This window comes from Muntiacus reevesi, chromosome 12 (genome assembly GCF_963930625.1).
Source record: "Muntiacus reevesi chromosome 12, mMunRee1.1, whole genome shotgun sequence".
NCBI lineage: Eukaryota > Metazoa > Chordata > Mammalia > Artiodactyla > Cervidae > Muntiacus > Muntiacus reevesi.
Window position 1 is genome coordinate 48,743,544 of NC_089260.1, and position 20,167 is coordinate 48,763,710.

Genomic DNA, 20,167 nt, shown 5'->3' on the forward strand with positions numbered 1-20,167 from the left:
TCCTGATGCGGCTCCTATTCTTTTTTAAGGAAAAGTAAAGAGAGATTAGAACATAGAATGTCTTAATTTTTCTATTCATTTACCATTCAGTATGACCTTGCTTTAGTCTAGAGTTAAAACCTTGTAGCACTGAATTAAAAAAAAAAAAAATTTTTTTTAAACAATCTCCAAGGGGAACTCATGCTAACATGCATCTAAATGATTGTCACCGTGGTAAGGTAGCAGATAATAGTGATTGCAGGGCGCCCTCTTGTGGGCGATTAAAGCAGGTAGTGATCAAGTCTCAAAATCCAAAAGCTTTTTCTGTGAAAAATCTTTTCTTGTCTAATAACTAAATGCCGGTGATGTCTCTGCCATGCCATTTGTTTGACAGAGAAGAGGGTCTAGGAGGGCTGGGCATGATACTGCTCAAGGTATGTCGATTTTCCAGCCCGTCTCTTTCCTTAACCTATTGCCTAGATTTCTTTTTTCAGTCTGCTTTCTAATATGAAGGAGAAAAGCAAGAGAAAAACACGGCTTCTAAATTTACTGCTATCCCACGTTTCATTGCTGGCTCCAAGAAGCCAAGGGTGGGTGACTGGAAGTAATTCCCATGATCATTAAGTAACAAGGCTCATTTAGTTTTGGTGAAGGCTGACTAGTTTGTTTGTGGTCACACAGTGAGGTAATGTGATATTTTAAAAGAGAACCAGCAGCGCCAACAGTTCTTAATAGTAACTTGATTAAGTCACTGAGCCCTGTCGGCTTTCTAAGCTGGACTGGAATGTAGGTAACCATGTAAACTAGAACAGGCCTAGGACTTAAATAGTCCTAGCCTGGTGGAAGCTGGGCTTTAATAAAGACACCTTTAATCTGTTGTCTGTTATGCTGTGAAATAAATAATGGCATGTCTCATGTCACAAAATGAGTTCATGAGAATATTGGCAGTTGGGTCAGATTTTATGTAATATGGTGTGGGGTGAGCTTTTTTAGTAATTGTCTGCATAGAAGTACTAGTTAAGTTCTCAGGATCACTCTTCTTTTATATAATATATATATATATTTTTTTCTTCTACATTTGTTTTTACCCACGCTGCACATGTATATATATAATATACATATTATATGTATATATGACTATATATATATATATTTTTTTTCTCTTCATTTGTTTTTGCCCATGCCGCACATGTGGCATGCAGGATCTTAGTTCCCTGGCCAGGGATTGAACCCGTGACCCCTGCATTGGGAGCATGCAGTTTTAGTCACTGGACCATCAGGGAAATCCCTGATCACTCTTTCTTGTCCGCAGTTCCCCATGTGTCCTCTACTTGCTTGTTTCAATATAGAAGCTTTATTCTTACTTATAGGAAGTATCAGTGTGTATCTGTGTGTGGAGGAAGGATAGGGTAGGTGAAACAAACCTAAAGAAACTAAAATTTTCCACCTTAAAATGATGTCATCATGCTTCATCCTTGATTTAAAGTTACTGATTCCCTTTTCTTTGGTCATACTTTGGAAGCTATCCTAGGCCAGTTCTGGAAATTTCTCTGTCATTTTCTTTTAGAAAACCTGTTCTCCATTGAACTGTCTCCTGTGTGCTTGTTCTACTTCTGAGGGTTTGTTCTAAGGGAATCAGGATGGGTGCCAAGATTTAGTCACAGGAATGTTTATTACAGAATTGCTGGTAAGAAATGTGAAAGTTAGGAACAGCAAAAAGATTTAGTAAATTATGATGATTTTCATACTTTATCTTTGACTAGTAAAAATGATGGCACATGTAAATTCCATTTACTGACTTGAAGAGATATTCATGAATTTTTAAGTTAAAAAAAAAACTGTGAACTGTGTGGGATAAAAGAGAAACTTTATGTGTATGTAGGAAATAATTTATTGAAAACTACCTTGAGGGCCAGACTGTTGACAGCTGTTGTTTCTGGGCTGCTAAGCCTTCCCTTGCGGCTTGTCCCCATTCTCAAACCCAGGTTGAGGAGAAGAGAAGGCTTAGGGCAGCTCCTCCCAGAAGGGACCAGGAAAAACATACCTTTTAAAAGAAAGTGACGGTGTGCCTCAAAATAACAGGGTAGGCAGCTCCGGGGGTTGATCTCTCCATCAAAACAGCCACTTTAAAGGGGGGATGGGCAGGATTCACTATTTCAGGACTGCTCGCTGAGGGAGGCGCTGCTGCTCTCTGGCGCTTGGCGGCACAGACCCGTGACCGTCACCCACTCCTCGGCCCCTCAGCCTGTGGGAACGCTGTTCCGGTCATGGCTTGCTGAAGCCAGGGTGGGCAGTGGGGATCCAGTCCTCCAAAAATTTAGAGTTGCGTCTTTAGGTCAGCCTGGCAGATTCCGAGGCATGGGCACTGATGTTTGCCTGGATTTCATCCCTTTTCAGCTGCAGAGGCTTCGGCCAGCAGCACCTACCGGAAGAGTTAAAGAACCTTTGGAACCAGACATTTAAGGAAGTCTGTGTTGGGTCACCAACTGACTTCAGCGATACTGTAATAGGAGCTTCAGTGACCACACACAGCAAGGAATAAACAAAGTCAGATAGATAGGCAAAGGCCAGTTTGGAGAAATCACAAAACAGTTGGCTTCAGACCACAACAAGTAAAAATAAACAGTCCTGGAAGATTGAGAGATTAGATTTCCAGTTCCCCAAGTATAATTCGCACAATGTCCAGTTCTCAGTGAAAAACTATAGAACGTAAAAAGAAGTTGGAAACTATGACCCATACATATGACAAAAGAACGTCACAACAGCCACCCTGAGGAAGCCCACACATGGGAACTGCTAATCAAAGAGGTTAAATCAACTGTCTTTAATGCTCAACGAGCTAAAGCAAACCAAGGCAGAGAATGAGAGGAAATCAGGAAGGCGCTGTGTGAACAAAATCCAAATCTCAATAAATAGGAATTATAAAATAGAACCCAGCAAGTTCTGGAGCTGATAAGTATGATAACTGAAATGACAAATTCACTAGAGGGATTCAGCAACAGATTTGACTGAGCAGAAGAATAGGTCAGCAAATTTGAAGATAAGAACATTGAAATAATCCAGACTGAGAAGCAGAAAGGAAAAGGAATGAAGAAAAATGATCAGAGTGCAAGAAACCCTTTGAGGAATCCTCATGTGTACCACATGTGACTCATAGGAGACCCAGCAGGAGAAAGAAGAGAGGGCAGAAAAAACTGTTTGAACAGTGGAAAACTTCCTGCAGCTGATGAAGATGTGGATATACACATCCAGGAAGCTCGGTGAACTCAAAGGAGGGTGAGCATGAGGTGCACATATACAGTGGAGCATTACTCAGCCAAAACAGTGCCATTTGCAGAGACATGGATAGACCTAGAGACTGTCATACGGAATGAAAGAGAAAAATAAATGTCATATATTATCACTTAACTGTGGAATCTAGGAAAATGGTACAGATGAATTTATTTGCAAAGCAGAAATAGAGACAGATGTAGAGAACAAAGTTATGGATGGAAGGGTGGAAGTAGGGGGATGAATTGGGAGTTTGGGATTGACATATATATATATACATATATATATGTATACACACACACACACACACTCTACTGATACTATGTATAAAGGGCTTCCCTGGTGACTATGTACACACACACACACACACACACACTACTGATACTATGTATAAAGGGCTTCCCTGGTGACTATGTACACACACACACACACACACTACTGATACTATGTATAAAGGGCTTCCCTGGTGACTCAGTAAAGAATCTGGCTGCAATGTGGGAGACCTGGGTTCATTTCCTGGGTCAGGAAGGTCCCTTGGAGAAGGGAATGGCACCCCACTCAAGTATTCTTGCCTGGAGAATTCCATGGACAGAGGAGCCTGGTGGGCTGCAGCCCATGAGGTCGCCAAGAGTCGGACATGACTGAGTGACTAACACACTGTGTATAAAATAGGTAACTAATGAAAACCTATTGTATAGGTCAGGGAACTCTACTCAACATTCTGTGGTGCCCTAAATGGGAAGGAAATCTAAAAAAGAGGGGATACATGTGTATATATAACTGATTGACTTTGCTGTATGGCAGAAACTAAACACAACATTGTAAAGCAACTAAAATCTGATAAAAATAACAAAAAGCCAAATTGTTGAAACCCAAAGACAAAGATAACTGGGGAAGCCATAGTAAAAGGACCTGAATATTTAATTCCAGAGCTGAACTAAAATGAAAATGGGGGTTGAAATGAAAAGGGGAGGAGAAACACTCTGACCACTAACAGATATTGAAAGAGGAAAAGGGAAAGAAGAATGTAATAACACAACATTAAAAGGTGACATCTAAGGTAGCAGACAAAACAAGTCATAGAAACACAAGTATACTTAGTAAAACAGAGATATTTTTTAATTTGTAGAGTTATAGCAATGTCCTTCAGTAGAGGATTGGACTAATAGATTATGGTCCATTCATATGGTGGAATACTTTACAGACTCAGAATGAGGATGGTCTCTGTGTACTGATAGGGAAAGAACGCTAAGAAAAATTTAAAGACAAGGTACAAAACAGGACTAGGATATGCTACCATTTATGTAAAAGAAGTAGAAACATAGTATATAACAGGGTGTCCACATGTTTGCTCCAAACACTCAGGAAGCATACCCACAAAACTTTTCAGATAAAAGATGATCATTTTAGGGGAGGGTCTGGCAGTTGATTGGATTGGGAATGGGATAGGGGTAAGGATTTATCGCTGTGTTCTTTTCTCCCTCCTTTCCCTCCTTGATTTTTATTTTTAAAACGTGAGTGCAGGGCATTTGAAAAAAACATAATGAAAAAAAAATACCACTCCATCTCCCAATCTGGTCCTATATTAAGTCTCAGGCAAACCTTTGAGTTCGTTTGCATTGCCATCTCTGTAAAGTCTCATGGAATTGTCTGTTCTTTCTAGAATGTAATCTTAGATATAGGTTTCTTGCCCACTAGGTGGAGAAAATTCTTTTCACTGGATGGTTTGCCATTTCATTTGGACAGCTACTCTGACCTTTCTTGGATTGTATGTGAAATAATCAGTAATTGTTAGAGCTGGTTCTGTCATTAAGTAAAGGTCTTGTTCTTACCCTGTTGTAAATGTTACTTGTGGGAGAAGGCAATGGCAACCCACTTCAGTACTCTTGCCTGGAAAATCCTATGGATGAAGGAGCCTAGTGGGCTGCAGTCCATGGGTTTGCAAAGAGTTAGACATGACTTGAGTGACTTCACTTTCACTTTTTACTTTCATGCATTGGAGAAGGAAATGGCAACCCACTCCAGTATTCTTGCCTGGAGAATCCCAGGGACGGGGGAGCCTGGTGGGCTGCCATCTATGGGGTCGCACAGAGTCTGACACAACTGAAGCGACTTAGCAGCAGCAGCAGTCTTGCTGGAAGGCATTGGGCTCCTATGATGAGTGAGCTTTTCGTCTTGAGCTAATATCTAATATTCATGCTCAATGTGGTCAAAACAGAATTCTTGATAATGAGTCCCAACTTCAGGGCTCTGCAAGAGAAAAAGGACATAAATTATGGTTAGTTTTCTGTTTTTTCCCCCCAGTTAAGGGAGGTGAGACATCAAGAAGTTGCGACTTGTGAAGTCACCTAGAAAATAAGAGGAAAGCAGAGCCCTGACTCCTGGACCCTGCCAGCTGTCTTTACATTGATTGTGCAAATCCTAGCGTGTTGTTGCATGCACTTAGCACAGTGTGGATTGAACCCTTCAGAGGAGGCTCATTCAATTTTTGGACTTTACATAATTATCCTCCCAAAGAGACTCTCAAGTTTACTTCAAGGATGGGTTAGTTTGGACGTGTAATTTGGGAGCAGTGATCCTTCTATCAGTGTCTGGATGCAAAGTGATTGCCAGAAACTGTTACCTTCTCTGTGTGATTTAAGATACTGAACAGAAGGGAATGCTCATGAAGTCATGCTTATGACCTTGAACTCTTTTAGATTACTTTTGTATAATTAATAGAATATGTGTCTTCTGCAGCATTTTTTAGAAGCTTTCTTAAATGTATTGGCTCTAATACGTTAATTATACAGCATTTCTACTTTGGTTTCTGGGGTTATATTTGTAAAATGGGAATGATAATCTTTGCCATCTTCACAGGATTGTTGTAATTACTAAACGGGATCACAGGTGTGAATGTACTCTTGTAAAACTGTAAAGTGCCTTGTAAATACAGAGATGGCAGTACTAGTATTAATTAGATCTCGTCTGGTCCCCATGTGTTCATGTCATTCCACTCTGTCCCTTCCAGGTCCAGTCTTTTCTAGGAATAACATTAGAAGGGTCACATTAAATACTTGTATTTCTGCATGTTAGCTTTTCTCCCTATGTCTGTCTTTTTGTACATACTTTCATCTAAATAAGGACAATTGTGAATGATGGTGTATGCAAGATTTTTATCATAAACCGTCAATAAACCATATGGTAAAAAAATAAACCATATGGTAGATTTGAAGTAAGAAGTTTGTGAGTAATACTGTGGACACAGGATTTGTAAGCAGATCTGTGTTTTAAAATCTAGTTGTCACCCTGTATTGGCTGTGTAACCTTAAATATAATCTCTTGTAGATTCAGTGTTTCATGTATAAAGTGGAAGATAATAATAGTCATTTTTTGGCACTGTAGAGGGCTAAATGAGATACTTTTTTTTTAAAGCACATGGAACATTTTCTGAACTTAAGCTAACCTCATTCCTCAAACATACTAATTCTAGTTCAAACATAATCACTTGATATTTAATAGTGTTTCCATTTTGCTTCCAGTCCTTTTTATGTAAGTCATATTGATAAAGATCAAAAGGTAACTCCACAATTGTTCTAGATACTCTTTATTTTAGATTCACTGAGATGAAAAATGAAAAAAACCACATAACTGTGTGTTGTTTCTGGCTTATATGAGTGTATGGGAACCTCAGAACTCATCAGTTATTTCGCAAGCAGTATGCACTTATTCAAGGAGGGCATAGCAGCCCATTCCAGTATTATTGCCTGGAGAAGCCCACGGACAGAGGAGCTTGGTGGGCTATAGTCCATGAGGTCACAAAGAGTTGGACACGACTGAAGCAGCGTAACACATGCACACACATGCAGTTATTCATTCATTCTTTCAGTGTATGTTATGCATACCTGCATGGCACCATTACTAGGCTTTGAAATACAAAGGTGAAAAAGTAGTTTGTGCCTATATTGGAGGTCATAATTTGTTGAAGCAGACAGGGAGATAAGTAATTTTGTACATTATCAGAAGTCTGGCTGGTGTCTGCCCAGGTAGCCGTGAGAACCCAGAGGAGGTGCCCTCGTCTCTCCTAGATGGGGGATGTGCATGCAGGTGTCCAGGTGCGCGTCCCAGGGAAGGTGTCACCGGAGTCGAGTCTGGAGAGAGCCAGCACCTGGAAAATGAGGCCTTTTCCTCGAGGATAAGGAGATGGAGTTTACTTTGAAATGCTGATAGACCAATGAATACTTTTATTTAGAGCAACATGAAACAGGTTTGGAACTTGGAAGAATTACTGAGAGGCATACCTACCTCTTAAGCAGGGGCATCAGCATGAATTTTATCACCATCTTCACTGGCACCACTTCTTTGAAACCTATTATATATCTGACCTGTGTATATATTTATCTCATTTAATCCAACACTGTTTGAATTAGATATCACTGCCATTATTTTATAGATGAGAAAACACTGGGTAATAGAGGTTGATAGAAGAGTTAAGTGATGGGACACACACTAGAGAATGTGTTTGATTGCCTGTCACTCGACCTTTGGAGAGTTAATGGAAGTTAAGATGAGAGAAGCTAACTTGTTGATCCTTAGCCTTCATTTTCATGTTTTTTATTGTGAACATTTTGCTGAATTTAGTTAGTTTATAGAATTTGAAGACTTCATTCCCTACAAGATAACTTTTAACCACAGTCTGTTATTTTGTCTGGTGCCCCAGAAACTTTGGTTCCTTCCCACACTGCAGGGAAACATGACGGTTATACTCATGGAAAGAAGACATGTCAGTATCCAGACTACATTATTCTCCATTCTGCCTCCTTTTCCTCGAAATAAAGTTGTCATTAAGAAATTTGAAATGATACCTCGTTAGGATTTGAGATGCTTGAGTTCCACGTCTCATAGGTAACTGGGTACCTGGTTTCTCATGTGAAGGACAGTTTGAAACTAGCTTTTGTCTTCCTGGTCTGTAGTGTTTCTGTAGTGTATTGAAGCGACAGAGTGAGAGGTGATCATTCTTGGAAGTTAAAAAAAAAGAAGAAACTGGTGATTAATCCAACCACACTCCTCATTATGTTTCTAAATGCTGATAAAATTGGCCATTTGCCCCTTCATTCTTAGCTGTTTAATTGAAAATCAAAGTACCTCTTCTTTCCTAGAAATGTGGCATGACAGTTGATCAATTTTAAGAAATATTTGTATGTAACTAGAAGGGGCTCTTAATAGGTTATGTGCAGTTTTGACTTAACTCTACTCACCTTTTTACTCCTTTCATTTCAGCTCAATCTGAAATTGAAGTTTCTGTGTCTGCAAGGAATATCAGAAGGTTACTAAGTTTCCAGCGGTATCTTAGATCTTCACGCTTTTTTCGTGGTACTACTGTTTCAAATTCTCTGAACATTTTAGATGATGATTATAATGGACAAGCCAAGGTGTGTATTGCTTTCTTCAAGAAAACATTGATTCTTACATAAGTTTAACAAAGCCTTGTTTCTCCCATATGGTACTGATTTTATATAGCCTTTTTTTGGTATGTGAAATCAGTTGAACTCAATTTTTATTATAGGTTTTTCCTTTAGAGCAACTGTTCATCTTCTAATTAGGTTATTACAGAGCAAGGAACTAAAATAATGAAAATGTTTTTGTGTATTATAGCATTACAACATTTATTATAACAGCAGGTAGATCAGTGGAACATTAAACTGTAAGGTCACAAGGATCCTAATGCTGGAAAGATTATTATGGATTGTCTGATGTAATTTCTCTATAGTATAGTTAAGGGACTTGGTTGATCTCTTCCAGTTGTTTAAAAGTAAACTCAACACAGGTAGTCTCATGACTTTCGGTCACGCTTTACATAATCTCTTGTATGAGTGAAATATTTGGAAGATTTAAATGTTTTTTTAAACTCGGTGACTATGAGCATTGTTTTTTTAATATAGTTTAAAAGAAATATCTTAACGAAGGTGGAAATTGGCTGAGGTTGTTTTTTACTAAATGAGGATTTTTTAATAATCTCACATTTCTAACATTTGTAAAAGTATTCTTTGACTTAACACTTATAGGTTAGATGTTGTAGGTTTGCGTAGATGGGGCCAGGGTACTCAGTCTACGATTACATTAAAGTGAAAATGTTTGCTCCCCTGTTTGATAAAACAATTGAATGGAAGAGTACTCATACTTTCTTTAAGTTTAAAAAAGTTCACAAGTTCTGCTTTTTCAAATGAGAATATTGGTCTGTGTGTCATTGGTTGTTAGGACTGTTATCATCTCTACTGGTAATACCTAGTATTGCTTATGCTGGTTTAGCCATATATGTATATATGACAGTGAACTTTTGGGTACAAAATACAAATTTTTTCTTGAAAAAGAAAATTTTTCTTTGTAACCACAAAATTTTGAGGTTACAAAGACATGGTGTAAAAATATCTTTGATTTTTAGAGTTGTTGTGGGGCTTATTTGCTTGGCTGAAATAACCATCAACCTAAAAATTATGTAGTAAATGCTATCGACTATTTTATTAGGATATTTAAGGAATGTTAATAAATAAATTGGGAATGTGTTTTAAGAAGACAAATAAATAATTTAAGTGTAGTATATACTACAGGTGTCTGGTACCTAAATTCCAGAGTCAGATCGCCTGACTTAAGACCCAGCTCTGTGATTCTCTCACTGAGCAAGTTAATGACTTTTCCCCTCTTTCCCCATCTATAAATGAGGGTTGAAAACAATGCCTACATGATAGTGTTGGTGTGAATAGTAAGAATGTGTCAAAAATAAAGCATTTTTAATAGTACCTGGAATGTAGCAGGTATTCAACTATTACAACTTTTATTAGATTTTTAAAATCTAGTTTCTAGACCATGCAATGTGTGAACTACACTTCTGTGATGGGTATTGGAATCATTGACAATTCATGAGAGCATAAGAATAAGTCAAAAGGAACACCAGCCTTACCTATACATTTATCAATTGAGAAAACATTATTTGTTTTTCAAATGGAGTTTATCCTTTTGGACATATTTTGGAGTTGTTTGGAAAGGTCATGATTAAGGAGAGTGATAATTAGCATTTCTTAAGCGACCACTTTCTGTTTTTGTTAGCTTCCTTATGGACTATCTACAAAAGACAGAGAAAGTTACTGAGATTAAATTACAGTAGGAATGTTTGGTTTTCATTTCAGTGTATGCTGGAAAAAGTTGGAAATTGGAATTTTGATATCTTTCTATTTGATAGACTAACAAATGGTAAGTGAAGACTTTGACTTACTCTAATGTATTCTCAGGATTGCTGCATTGATGGGATTGCCGCTGCTTTCATTTATTGAGTATAGGCGCCCTCTGCTGGCTGAGGGAGCATCATTTTGTTCCTTCTTCAGTGACTGATCTTGTAAGCCTACAGCATCCATCTAAAATTTTACTTTTTGATTATCACTCTTAGTTGTAATAAAAAGTAATCACTGTCATCGTCACTTGGGTATCTCTAATTAAACCTACTTCTGTTAATAAGAGGCTTCCCAGCTGGTTCAGTTGGTAAAGAATTCACTTGCCGGTGCAAGAGACGTGGTTTCTATCCCTGAATCAGGAGGATTCCCCTGGAGGAGGGCATGGCAACCCACTCCAGTATTTTGGCCTGGAGAATCCCCTGGACAGAAGAGCCTGGTGGGCTACAGTCCGCAGGGCTGCAGAGAGTCAGACACGACTGAGCACACACTTTCTATTCTTTTCTCTTGCAGTTAATAACCCAACGTGAACGTTAGTATCTCATGGTTCTTGACGTTTCCCTTTTGGGTTTTTTTTGTGCTGTATACATGTACAATGACATCCTCCAATCTTGTATTCCAGTTTCGAGAGCCTGAGATGTGTGGTAGATTGACGCCCTTTTGAGAGATGGTTTTTCGTCTCGCTGTGGTTCTCGGACTCTCCTTTCTATGCACACTTTAGAGAGATGGTGTGTTATGATCAGCAGAGCAGGTCCTTCTGACACTGCTTCTCCCTGGTAGGGTGGGGTGGGGGAGAGCTTGGAGCTAATCACTATCTATGGAAAGTATGAGTGCGTTGGGGGAAAAAAAAGGTGATTCTGATTTGTTTACCTTTTTCTGAGTTTTGTTTTGCTTTGGCAGAAAGTGAAAAAAGTGTTAGCCGCTCAGTCGTGTCCAACTCTTTGTGGCCCCATGGACTGTAGCCTGCCAGGCTCCTCTGTCCAAGGGATTCTCCAGGCCAGAATACTATGGTGGGTAGTTGTGCCCTCCTCCAGGGGATCTTCCCAACCCAGGAATTGAACCCAGATCTCCTGCATTGCAGGCAGATTCTTTACCAACTGAGCCAAGGTTCATTTTTCTTTATTATCTTTGGGCACAGGAACAAAATTCCCTTTGAGGGTCATTTTTCATTTAGTGTAAAATTTTTGACGTAAAAAATTGGTGGTACCTGTATAGTGCAACTAGACTTTGTCTCTTTTGCCTTTTTAATAAATGAAGCAGAGTGGGAAGTTCATTGAGAGGAAGTTCTCACTGTTGAGAATGAAATAAATATGTGGCTCCCTGCTATACTTTGAAACTACCTTTTTTCCCCCTAATATTACTTTGGAATAAAGTTCCTTTTTACAAGGAAGCCAAATATGGAAACCAAACTATAGTCATCTTGAGAATAGCATGGGTCCAACTCAATGGACATGAGTTTGAGGAAGCTCCAGAGATGGCAAAGGACAGGGGAGCCTGGCGTGCTGCAGTCCATGGGGTCACAAAGAGTCAGACACGACTTAGTGACTGAACAATAATGAAGAAGCTTTTTAGTATCACATCATTGTTCCCTCTGAGCTGTGTGGGCCAGGCACAGTGAGGACAACTTTGTGATCATGTTCTAGTTGTCCGTGTCTGTCGACAGAAAATAAACTAGACCATCCCAGGCACAAGTGTGAGGACAGTCAAGGTCACCTCCGTGGTGGAACCTCCCTCCCACTTGCCCACCTTCTGTTTTTCTTCTCTCTTCCTGTTCTATCTCTGTCTGCCCCTCCCTGTCCTCATAGAAAGGACTCTAATCGCATTTACATAGCTGTCCCTCCATGCAGCCTTCCCTCTTTGAAAATATAGGTGCCTCAGCTTCTTCCAGATCTGGGAAACTCCCCTTTCCCAATGCAACACAAATATTCATTTAGTCCTTATCTCAGGATAAATATAGATAATACAGTGCCGCCCTTAACACCTTCAAGGTCTAACCTCACATAACACTTAACAGCTCATAGCCTATTCTTAGTCCCCTGGACACTTTGTCACTCACGGAAATAGTTGATTGTTTTTCTCTAGATTTTATTTTTAAAAAGAAGGCATCCTGCCAGCCAGGGGGTGTGGCGATGGAAGTGGAATCAGAGTGGCAGTGAAGTTCTAGCCACTGGTCCATGTGAGTTAACTTGGGTAGCGCTTGGCTTGCCTGTGGGCTTCACTGGTAGCTCAGGTTCGATCCCTGGGTTGGGAAGATCCCCTGGAGAAGGGAATGGCTACCCATTCCAGTATTCTTGCCTGGAGAATCCCATGGACAGAGGAGCCCGGTGGGTTCCAGTCCATGGGGTCGCAAAGAGTCAGACATGACTGAGCAACTAACACCAGCTCTTCTTTAATCATCTCACCCCTTTTTTGTGAAGAAGGTGGCCAGATGATTTCTTCTTAGAGTTGTTAAGGGTTAGTAGAAGCCATCCGTGGTTAACTACCCACTTGTTTTACAGATGATGACCTGTTAATACATACTCAGTTGACTACAGTCACCCAAAAGTTAAGGAATTCTATATAGGAAGAGATATTATTGGGAAACAAGTGGGCAGAAAAAAGTTCCTTTTTAACTTGCAGTATTTAATTGGATCTGGTTTCCTTTCAAAGCTGCTTTGCCTGGAATGAATCCTGGATGCTACATGTACTTGGTATCTAAGTGTATAGTTTTCGCTTCTTGCTCATTGGGCCGGTGTGCCCTGTGTTTCTTCTTATGGTGATTTTTCAAATGATACTGTGAGGAGGGCAGGGAAGAAGCTCTGATTCCCACTAAGACAGATGACTCCTGGCTTGTCCACTGCAACGTGGAAAGTGGTTATATTCTGGTAGGATATATTTGGGCTTCCCTGGTGGCTGAGATGGTAAATAATCTGCCAGCAATACAGGAGACCCAGGTTGGATCCCTGTGTCAGTAAAATCCGCTGGAGAAGGGAATGCCAACCCACTCTATTATTCTTGCCTGCAGAGTCCCATGGACACAGGAGTCTGGCGAGCTACAATCCATGGGGTCGTAAAGAGTCCAACATGACTGAGCGACTAACATACACACACACACACACACACACACACACACACACACACACACACAGAATATATTAGATATTGCTTTTGCAGGAATGAGTTAAGTTACATGAGATACCAAGATAGGGCTTGTCACCCGTGAAGGTCACCTGGCACATGAGGGCCCTCGTTGCTAGACCTGTGTTGTTGCCATAACCCAGTCCTTACATGTAGAGTCCCATCCAGAAACCTGTTGAGAGCCATAATGGATTAGGCAGGCCTGTCCTTTGGTATGTCTTTGTATAAGGTAACTTTTCTCTAAGGTATAAATTTTCTTTTCCCAGAAAGCGTTTGTTTCCATTTTCATATAAAATGTCTTCAGTGCCTACTTCTTGTTGTAACATATCAACTAAGCATCACTTGCTTTGAAATAATAAATTTCAATGACTTGTATTGTTACTCACTGGTATTAAGTCAGTTGTATCTTGTGAACTGAAAGTAAGAAAAAATGTTGCATGCAGTTTTTCATTCTAGTATGGGTGGTGCACTTTGACAGATTGGTTCTTGTCAGATTTCTCTGAGGTTCTTGGAGGGAAGACGTTGGCATGCCTTTCTTCCTGCCATTTTGGACTGCAGCTTCCTTAAAACTTACTCTAGACCCTAGAGAGCAGTCATTTATTTCATTAGGTTTGGGAAACACTTTTGGGGAGAATCTATGATAACCTAAATATAGAGAATGAATATACATCCTTTTTTTTATTGAAGTGTAATTGGCACATAACATTATATTAGCTTCAGGTATACGACATAGTGATTTACTGTTTGTATATACTGCAGAATAATCACCACATGGGTCTAGTCACCACACATAAAAGTTACAACTTTTTATTATGATGAGAATTTTTAAGATCTGTTATCTTAGCAACGTTCAAATATGCAGTACACTTTGTCCACCTCCCCACACCCTCACCTCTGGCAGCCACCGATCTGTTCTCTGTATCTGTGAGCTCAGGACTTTGTTGTTTGGGTTCAGATTCCACGTAGAGGTGAGATCATGTGGCATTTGTCTTTCTCTTTCACTTAGCATGGTTCCTCAAACTCTGTCACATGAGGCAAGATTTCCTGCTTCTTATGCCTGAGTAATATTCCACTGCATGTATATCACGTTTTCTTTATCCAGTCATCCATCTATGGGCCCTTTGGTTGATGCCATGTCTTGACTATTGTAAATAATGCTTCAGTGAAGACAGAGGTACAGGTATCTTTTTGAGATAGTGATTCCATTTCCTTCAGATATGTACCCCAAAGTGGAATTGCTCAATCATATGGTAGTTCTATTTAAACTTTTTTAAGGAACCTCCATTGTTTTCCATAGTGACTACACCAGCTTAAGAATCCCACCAGCAGTTCACCAAGGGGTTCCCTTTTCTTCACACCCTCGCCCACACTTGCTATCTCTTATCTTTTTGATAATAGCCATTCTGACAGGTGTGAGGTAGTCCCTCCTTGTGGTTTTAATTTGCGTTTCCTTGGTGATCAGTGAAAAGCTTTTCATACACCTGTTGGCCACTTGTATGTCTTATTTGGAAAACCGTCAATTCAGATCCTCTGCTCAGTTTTTAAAAATCAGATTTTTTCTTGATGATACATTCTGAAATATCTGTGTATCTGTCCCAAGAAAAGTTGGTTGTTAGAGCAGTAAAAATAGAACCATAGCCCACTTCTTCACCTGATTCTAGACCACATGGGCTCATGTTTGCACCAGTAGCGTGTTACCAAAATTAGAATACATTTTAACTTTTCACTTCTTGAAGGTAAAAGATTTGAAATGGCTTTTTTCTTTCTGTTTGAAGATGATAAGTGAGGTGGTGTTTAAGAGGGCTCTCTCGGCAGCCACATCCTTTCCTGTGTTGCTCATGCAAACATTGTTCCAGTTAATTTGCTTTTTTCCCTCAGCCATGGGCTTCTCAACAGTTACTCAGGCAGTTTTGGATTAGTTTAGCCCAGTAGTCCTTTATCATTCTTTGTAAATATTATGACTACAAATTTTCATTGTGGAACTAGTTGGGTCTTATTTTTTTAATATATATATATATATGTTTGGAAGAATCATAGATTTCTTTTGAGAATACAGAATCATGTGTATGTTACTGTCTGAATGCTGGCAGTAATATATGAGCTCACACACCTTTAAATGTACAGTCTACTTAATTGTTAAATAATACAGCGTTTGCAGTCAAGACACTTTGCTCTGGGACATGCCTGCTCAGTTAGGGGGATGGTTGCAAGGAAGTTTTAGGTGCTTTGGGAAATTGAATTAAACTTACTCAGTGTGGATAATTTTCAAAGTTTTCTATCAATTCTAATTATTTATCTTCCAGTTGTTTGGTTTTTGAAAAATAGAACCAAAAAAAGTTTTTTCTTAGAATGGGGAAAAAGATGTGATGTTTAAAATTCAAAACTGGTAAGATAAGATGTAAATTTTAGATGGACAACAAGTAGGACTTAGTACTCTTTATGTTTATATTCAAACCCTTATTTGGAAGCACAGTGCAGTTATGTTATTAATATCTTGTATTCCTACTAATGTCTCCTCTTCTTTCTTTTTAGGAAATAGTCTAGTAAGTTTAACCTTTCATTTATTTAGTCTCCATGGATTAATTGAGTACTTCCATTTAGATATGATGAAACTTCGTAGATTTTTAGGTAAGTGATTCTAACCCATTTAAGAGTAATATTTATACGGGAACTTTTTACCTTTTCTCTTGGTTATATCAGCTATGACTTTAAAGGAGATCAGTCCTGAGTGTTCACTGGAAGCATTGATGTTGAAGTTGAAACTCCAATACTTTGGCCACCTGATGCGAAGAGCTGGCTCATTTGAAAAGACCCTGATGCTGGGAAAGATTGAGGGCAGGATGAGAAGGGGATGACAGAGGATGAGATGGTTGGATGGGATCACCGACACAATGGACATGGGTTTGGGTGGACTCCGGGAGTTGGTGATGGACAGGGAGGCCTGGTGTGCTGCGATTCATGGGGTTGCAAAGAGTCGGACACAACTGAGCGACTGAACTGAACTGTTCGCTTTCCTCTCGGTTATATCAGCTATGGCTTTGACACTAACCACCCCAGAGTTAGTCTTTTGAAGCAGCACACACGTGTGGAGCCCTGAGCCTGTGGGCCGCTCCTGGGCTGGCTGAGCTGGCTTGTGTCCCTGCCTTGGACACGGGATAAGCCTCATGGCAGCTTCGTGGACCTCGGCTGGGCCCTCCCCAGGGGTGCCGGGCCTGACCCAGCTCAGCTCTCTGTGGTCTGCTGTTAAGTTAAAGGGAGGCAGCGGAGCTTGGCACCATAACAGAGTCACATTAAAAACAAAAAATAGGGACTTCCCTGATGGCCCAGTGGCTAAGACTCAGCGCACCCAATGCAGGAGGCCTGGGTTTGGTCAGGGAGCTAGATCCCGCATGCTGCAGCTAAGATCCAATGCAGTGAAATAAGTAAAATAATGGTTTTTTGGAAAAATTATTATTTTACAACAAGCCGAGCTTATTCAAAGTGCTGTGGCCAGTTTTCAGGAGACCGCTGGTGTGCCCAGAGTCCAGGTTGGACGCTGGCACCTTCCCGTCCACCACAACCCTATGGCCAGAGCCAGTCAGAGGGGGGAACCGCACCCCTGGGTGGGGAAGCTGTCAGGGCCCAGTGCCATGGGTGGGGGCACCAGGGGCCTGGTGAGGAGCCGGAGCCCCTCTGCCCACAGTCTCCCATGTCAGCCACAACTGTCTCACAAAGACAACACGACTTCTGTCCTTTCCTCACTTCTCGAAGATTAAAACCTTAAATGATCAGGTACGTGGCACTTGGATCTCCTCTTTTCCTGATCCCTGAAATCTCTTGACAGCAATCTCCAAGGATTATTTTGACTGTGTTTTAATGTGCACACTGATATTTAAGAGCACTCTGCCAGGAAACAAATTGGGGTCTTTCACTAAATAAATGTGTTAGAAGAAAATTAGCGTAAGGATTCTTTCTTATTTTTTTAAGGAAGAAGAGACTATTTTCTTTCCTCTTAAGTAGCTAACTAAGAGAAGATATCTAGGGCTTTTTGAGAGACTTGTAATGCATATTTATTTATAAATTGTATGCCTGTAATATGTACTAATACATAAATTATAAAAGCACATACAAACATAGATGTTAACGAGAGCATTTGAAAAGCTGTTTTAAAGGGTGGACTCAGAGTCAGTACAGAGTTCCAGTGCTCTTCGCCCTTCACTTGTGTGTCCTCGTTTACCACTTGGGGTTGGCTCACTGCACCGGGTACCGCTGGACTGAGTGCAGGGCCGCTGGGACCCTGGCGCAGGTTGGATGGTGGCGGGTTTGGCTGGACCCCTCGTCCTCGTCTACTTTTTCATGGTTAGTGTAACTGACACTAGCAGAGGAGGCGGACTCACAGGTCATCCTTCCCGCACTCCTGAAAAACTAATTCCAGATCCGAAACTCACCTCACTGATGAAGCATCCTGGAATCCACACACATTCCCCAACGTCTGTACTAGTATTGCATCAAAGATTTTTGTTCTCTAATGAATTCATAGTTCCTAGAACAGCACCTAGCACAATACGTATTTGTTGAATGAATTGCACTCTGTTATTTAACTAAGAAATTCTTTTTAAAGTAAACAACAGTCAAAGGAGTTTGACACAATGAGACTGACATTTTAAAAGAGAAGAAGAAAATGATTTTATAAATTTGACATGAATACCTTCTCATTTTAAAAGTTTCAAACAAGTTAGTCACAGTGGTGTTCATGTGAGTTATAAAGTAGTTATCATCTGTCTGAATTGAACTGTTAGCTGATAGCCACGTGAATAGGGTAAGTGGGAAATACATAATTATTGCAGTTTTTGCGCTTGTAAATGCCTCCTGTTTGCAATTAAATTTGGGGTCTTTTTTCCTTTGATGCAGTGATGATTCAAGAAGATTACCACAGTCAGAACCCTTACCACAATGCAGTCCACGCTGCCGATGTTACTCAGGCCATGCACTGTTACCTGAAAGAACCTAAGGTAAGATGCTGACATTTACAGTCAGCCAAAGCCCTGAGAAAATTCTCTTGATTTAATTTCAAACGTTTCCTTAAGTTAGTGATTTTGTCGTTTAGTCACTCAGTCATGTCCGCTTCTTTGTGACCCCATGAACTGTGGCCCACCAGGCTTCTCTGTCCGTGGGATTCTTCAGGCAAGAATACTGGAGTGGGTTGCCATTTCCTCTTCCAGGGGATCTTCCCGACTCAGGGTTCAAACCCACGTCTCCTGCATTGGCAGGCGGATTTATTTTTAAACCAGTGAACCACCTGGGAAGCCCTAAGTTGGTGATTTAATCAGACTCAGAAGCTTCCTTCTCAGGAATGAGATGTGGCTGGATCAAGCTTCCAAATGTGGCTGTATTTTTAATCACACTTTAAGCTAGAGAATCGAGGTGATTGTCAAGAGCAAGGCTGCAAAAGCCCACGCGAGGGCCAAGCCATCTGGCGCCTCCACGCGAGTCATCTGGCGATCACGTTGAGCTCCATGAGGGCAGGGATGGCATTGGTGTTGTGTCCAGTGATGATGAGTAGGGAGCTGTGGGAGTGAAGTGGGAGACTTTACAGAACCGTCCTGGCTGTGGAGGGAGAACAAAGCAGAGAAGACCAGCAACCGGGACGCTGCCCGTGAGGGGCTGCTTCTGTAGCCCTGGGGCAGGAGAGATGGGGGCAGTTGGTGAGGTCTTCGGAAGTCAGAATGAGGAGGATGTGGTGTCTGGACGCCTCTGGGGGGTGAAGTCGGGAGAGAGGTGAGTGGACACCGCCCTGGGCCGCAGAGGGGCGAGTGGGAATCGCTGCGAGGGAGGGAAGGTAGAGGGGGAGAGGGCCGGGGAGATGGTGAGCTCCGTTGTGGATGTGTGCAGTTATACGTGCACCTGCCAACATATCCAAGCGGAGGGATCTAGTGAAGAGGTGGATAGGAGTCTGCAGTTAAACAGAGAAGTCTGAGTTGGGGCTCATCAGCCATAGATGTAAGGGAAGCCGTGTTTGCTCATGGACGTTTCCTGTTCTAGAGCTGGTGAAATTACATCCGCCCACCCTTAGGCCTGCTTCTAGACTCCTCTCCTCTGGGGTCTTAGTTCCGGCTAGATGTTGGGAGGGAAGCAGGCTGACAGGGCCAGTTTGTGCCAGTTGATGCCAACTCCGAGAAGACAGCAACGTGGGTGCCACTCTTCTGATTTTTCAAGAGATCGTGGAATATATGAAAATACCCCAATTAAAAAACACCGATTTTATTGTGGCATCATTCGTATACAGTGATAAAATGGATATGTTTTATGCATGTGCACCCAGCTGCCCCAATTTTTAAATTAAACTGTAAAAAAATACTCTGGAGAAAAAAAAGTACTCTGGGCCAAGTCTAAAGTTTCTGTTTGACAGTCTTGTGGTAGAAATTGGTACTCCATCCCCACACAGCCAGGGAAGTGGGCCAATGGAACCAAGTGCTGCCTTCCCGGGGACCCGAGCGGCGGGGGTAAACCTAGTCCGTGGGCTGTGGGGGCCTCACCCTCCCACTGGCCGCGCCCAGCCGGAAGCCAGGGCTGGGGAGCAGAGGGGAGCGATGCCAGGCACCAGAGGGGAGAGTGTGCGG

At 41.1% G+C, this 20,167-nt stretch overlaps 1 protein-coding gene across 4 annotated transcripts in view; it reads left to right on the forward strand.

The window, feature by feature from the left end:
* PDE7A (phosphodiesterase 7A) overlaps positions 1-20,167 on the forward strand; it is a 109,949-nt gene that overhangs the window by 72,125 nt on the left and 17,657 nt on the right. For all 4 annotated transcript variants that reach the window (XM_065903552.1, XM_065903550.1, XM_065903554.1 and 1 more), the window contains exons 4-7: positions 8,509-8,660; positions 10,413-10,476; positions 16,101-16,196; positions 18,459-18,559. In XM_065903552.1, coding sequence (XP_065759624.1) covers positions 8,509-8,660; positions 10,413-10,476; positions 16,101-16,196; positions 18,459-18,559 — 413 coding nt within the window. The remainder of the gene's footprint in view (positions 1-8,508; positions 8,661-10,412; positions 10,477-16,100; positions 16,197-18,458; positions 18,560-20,167) is intronic.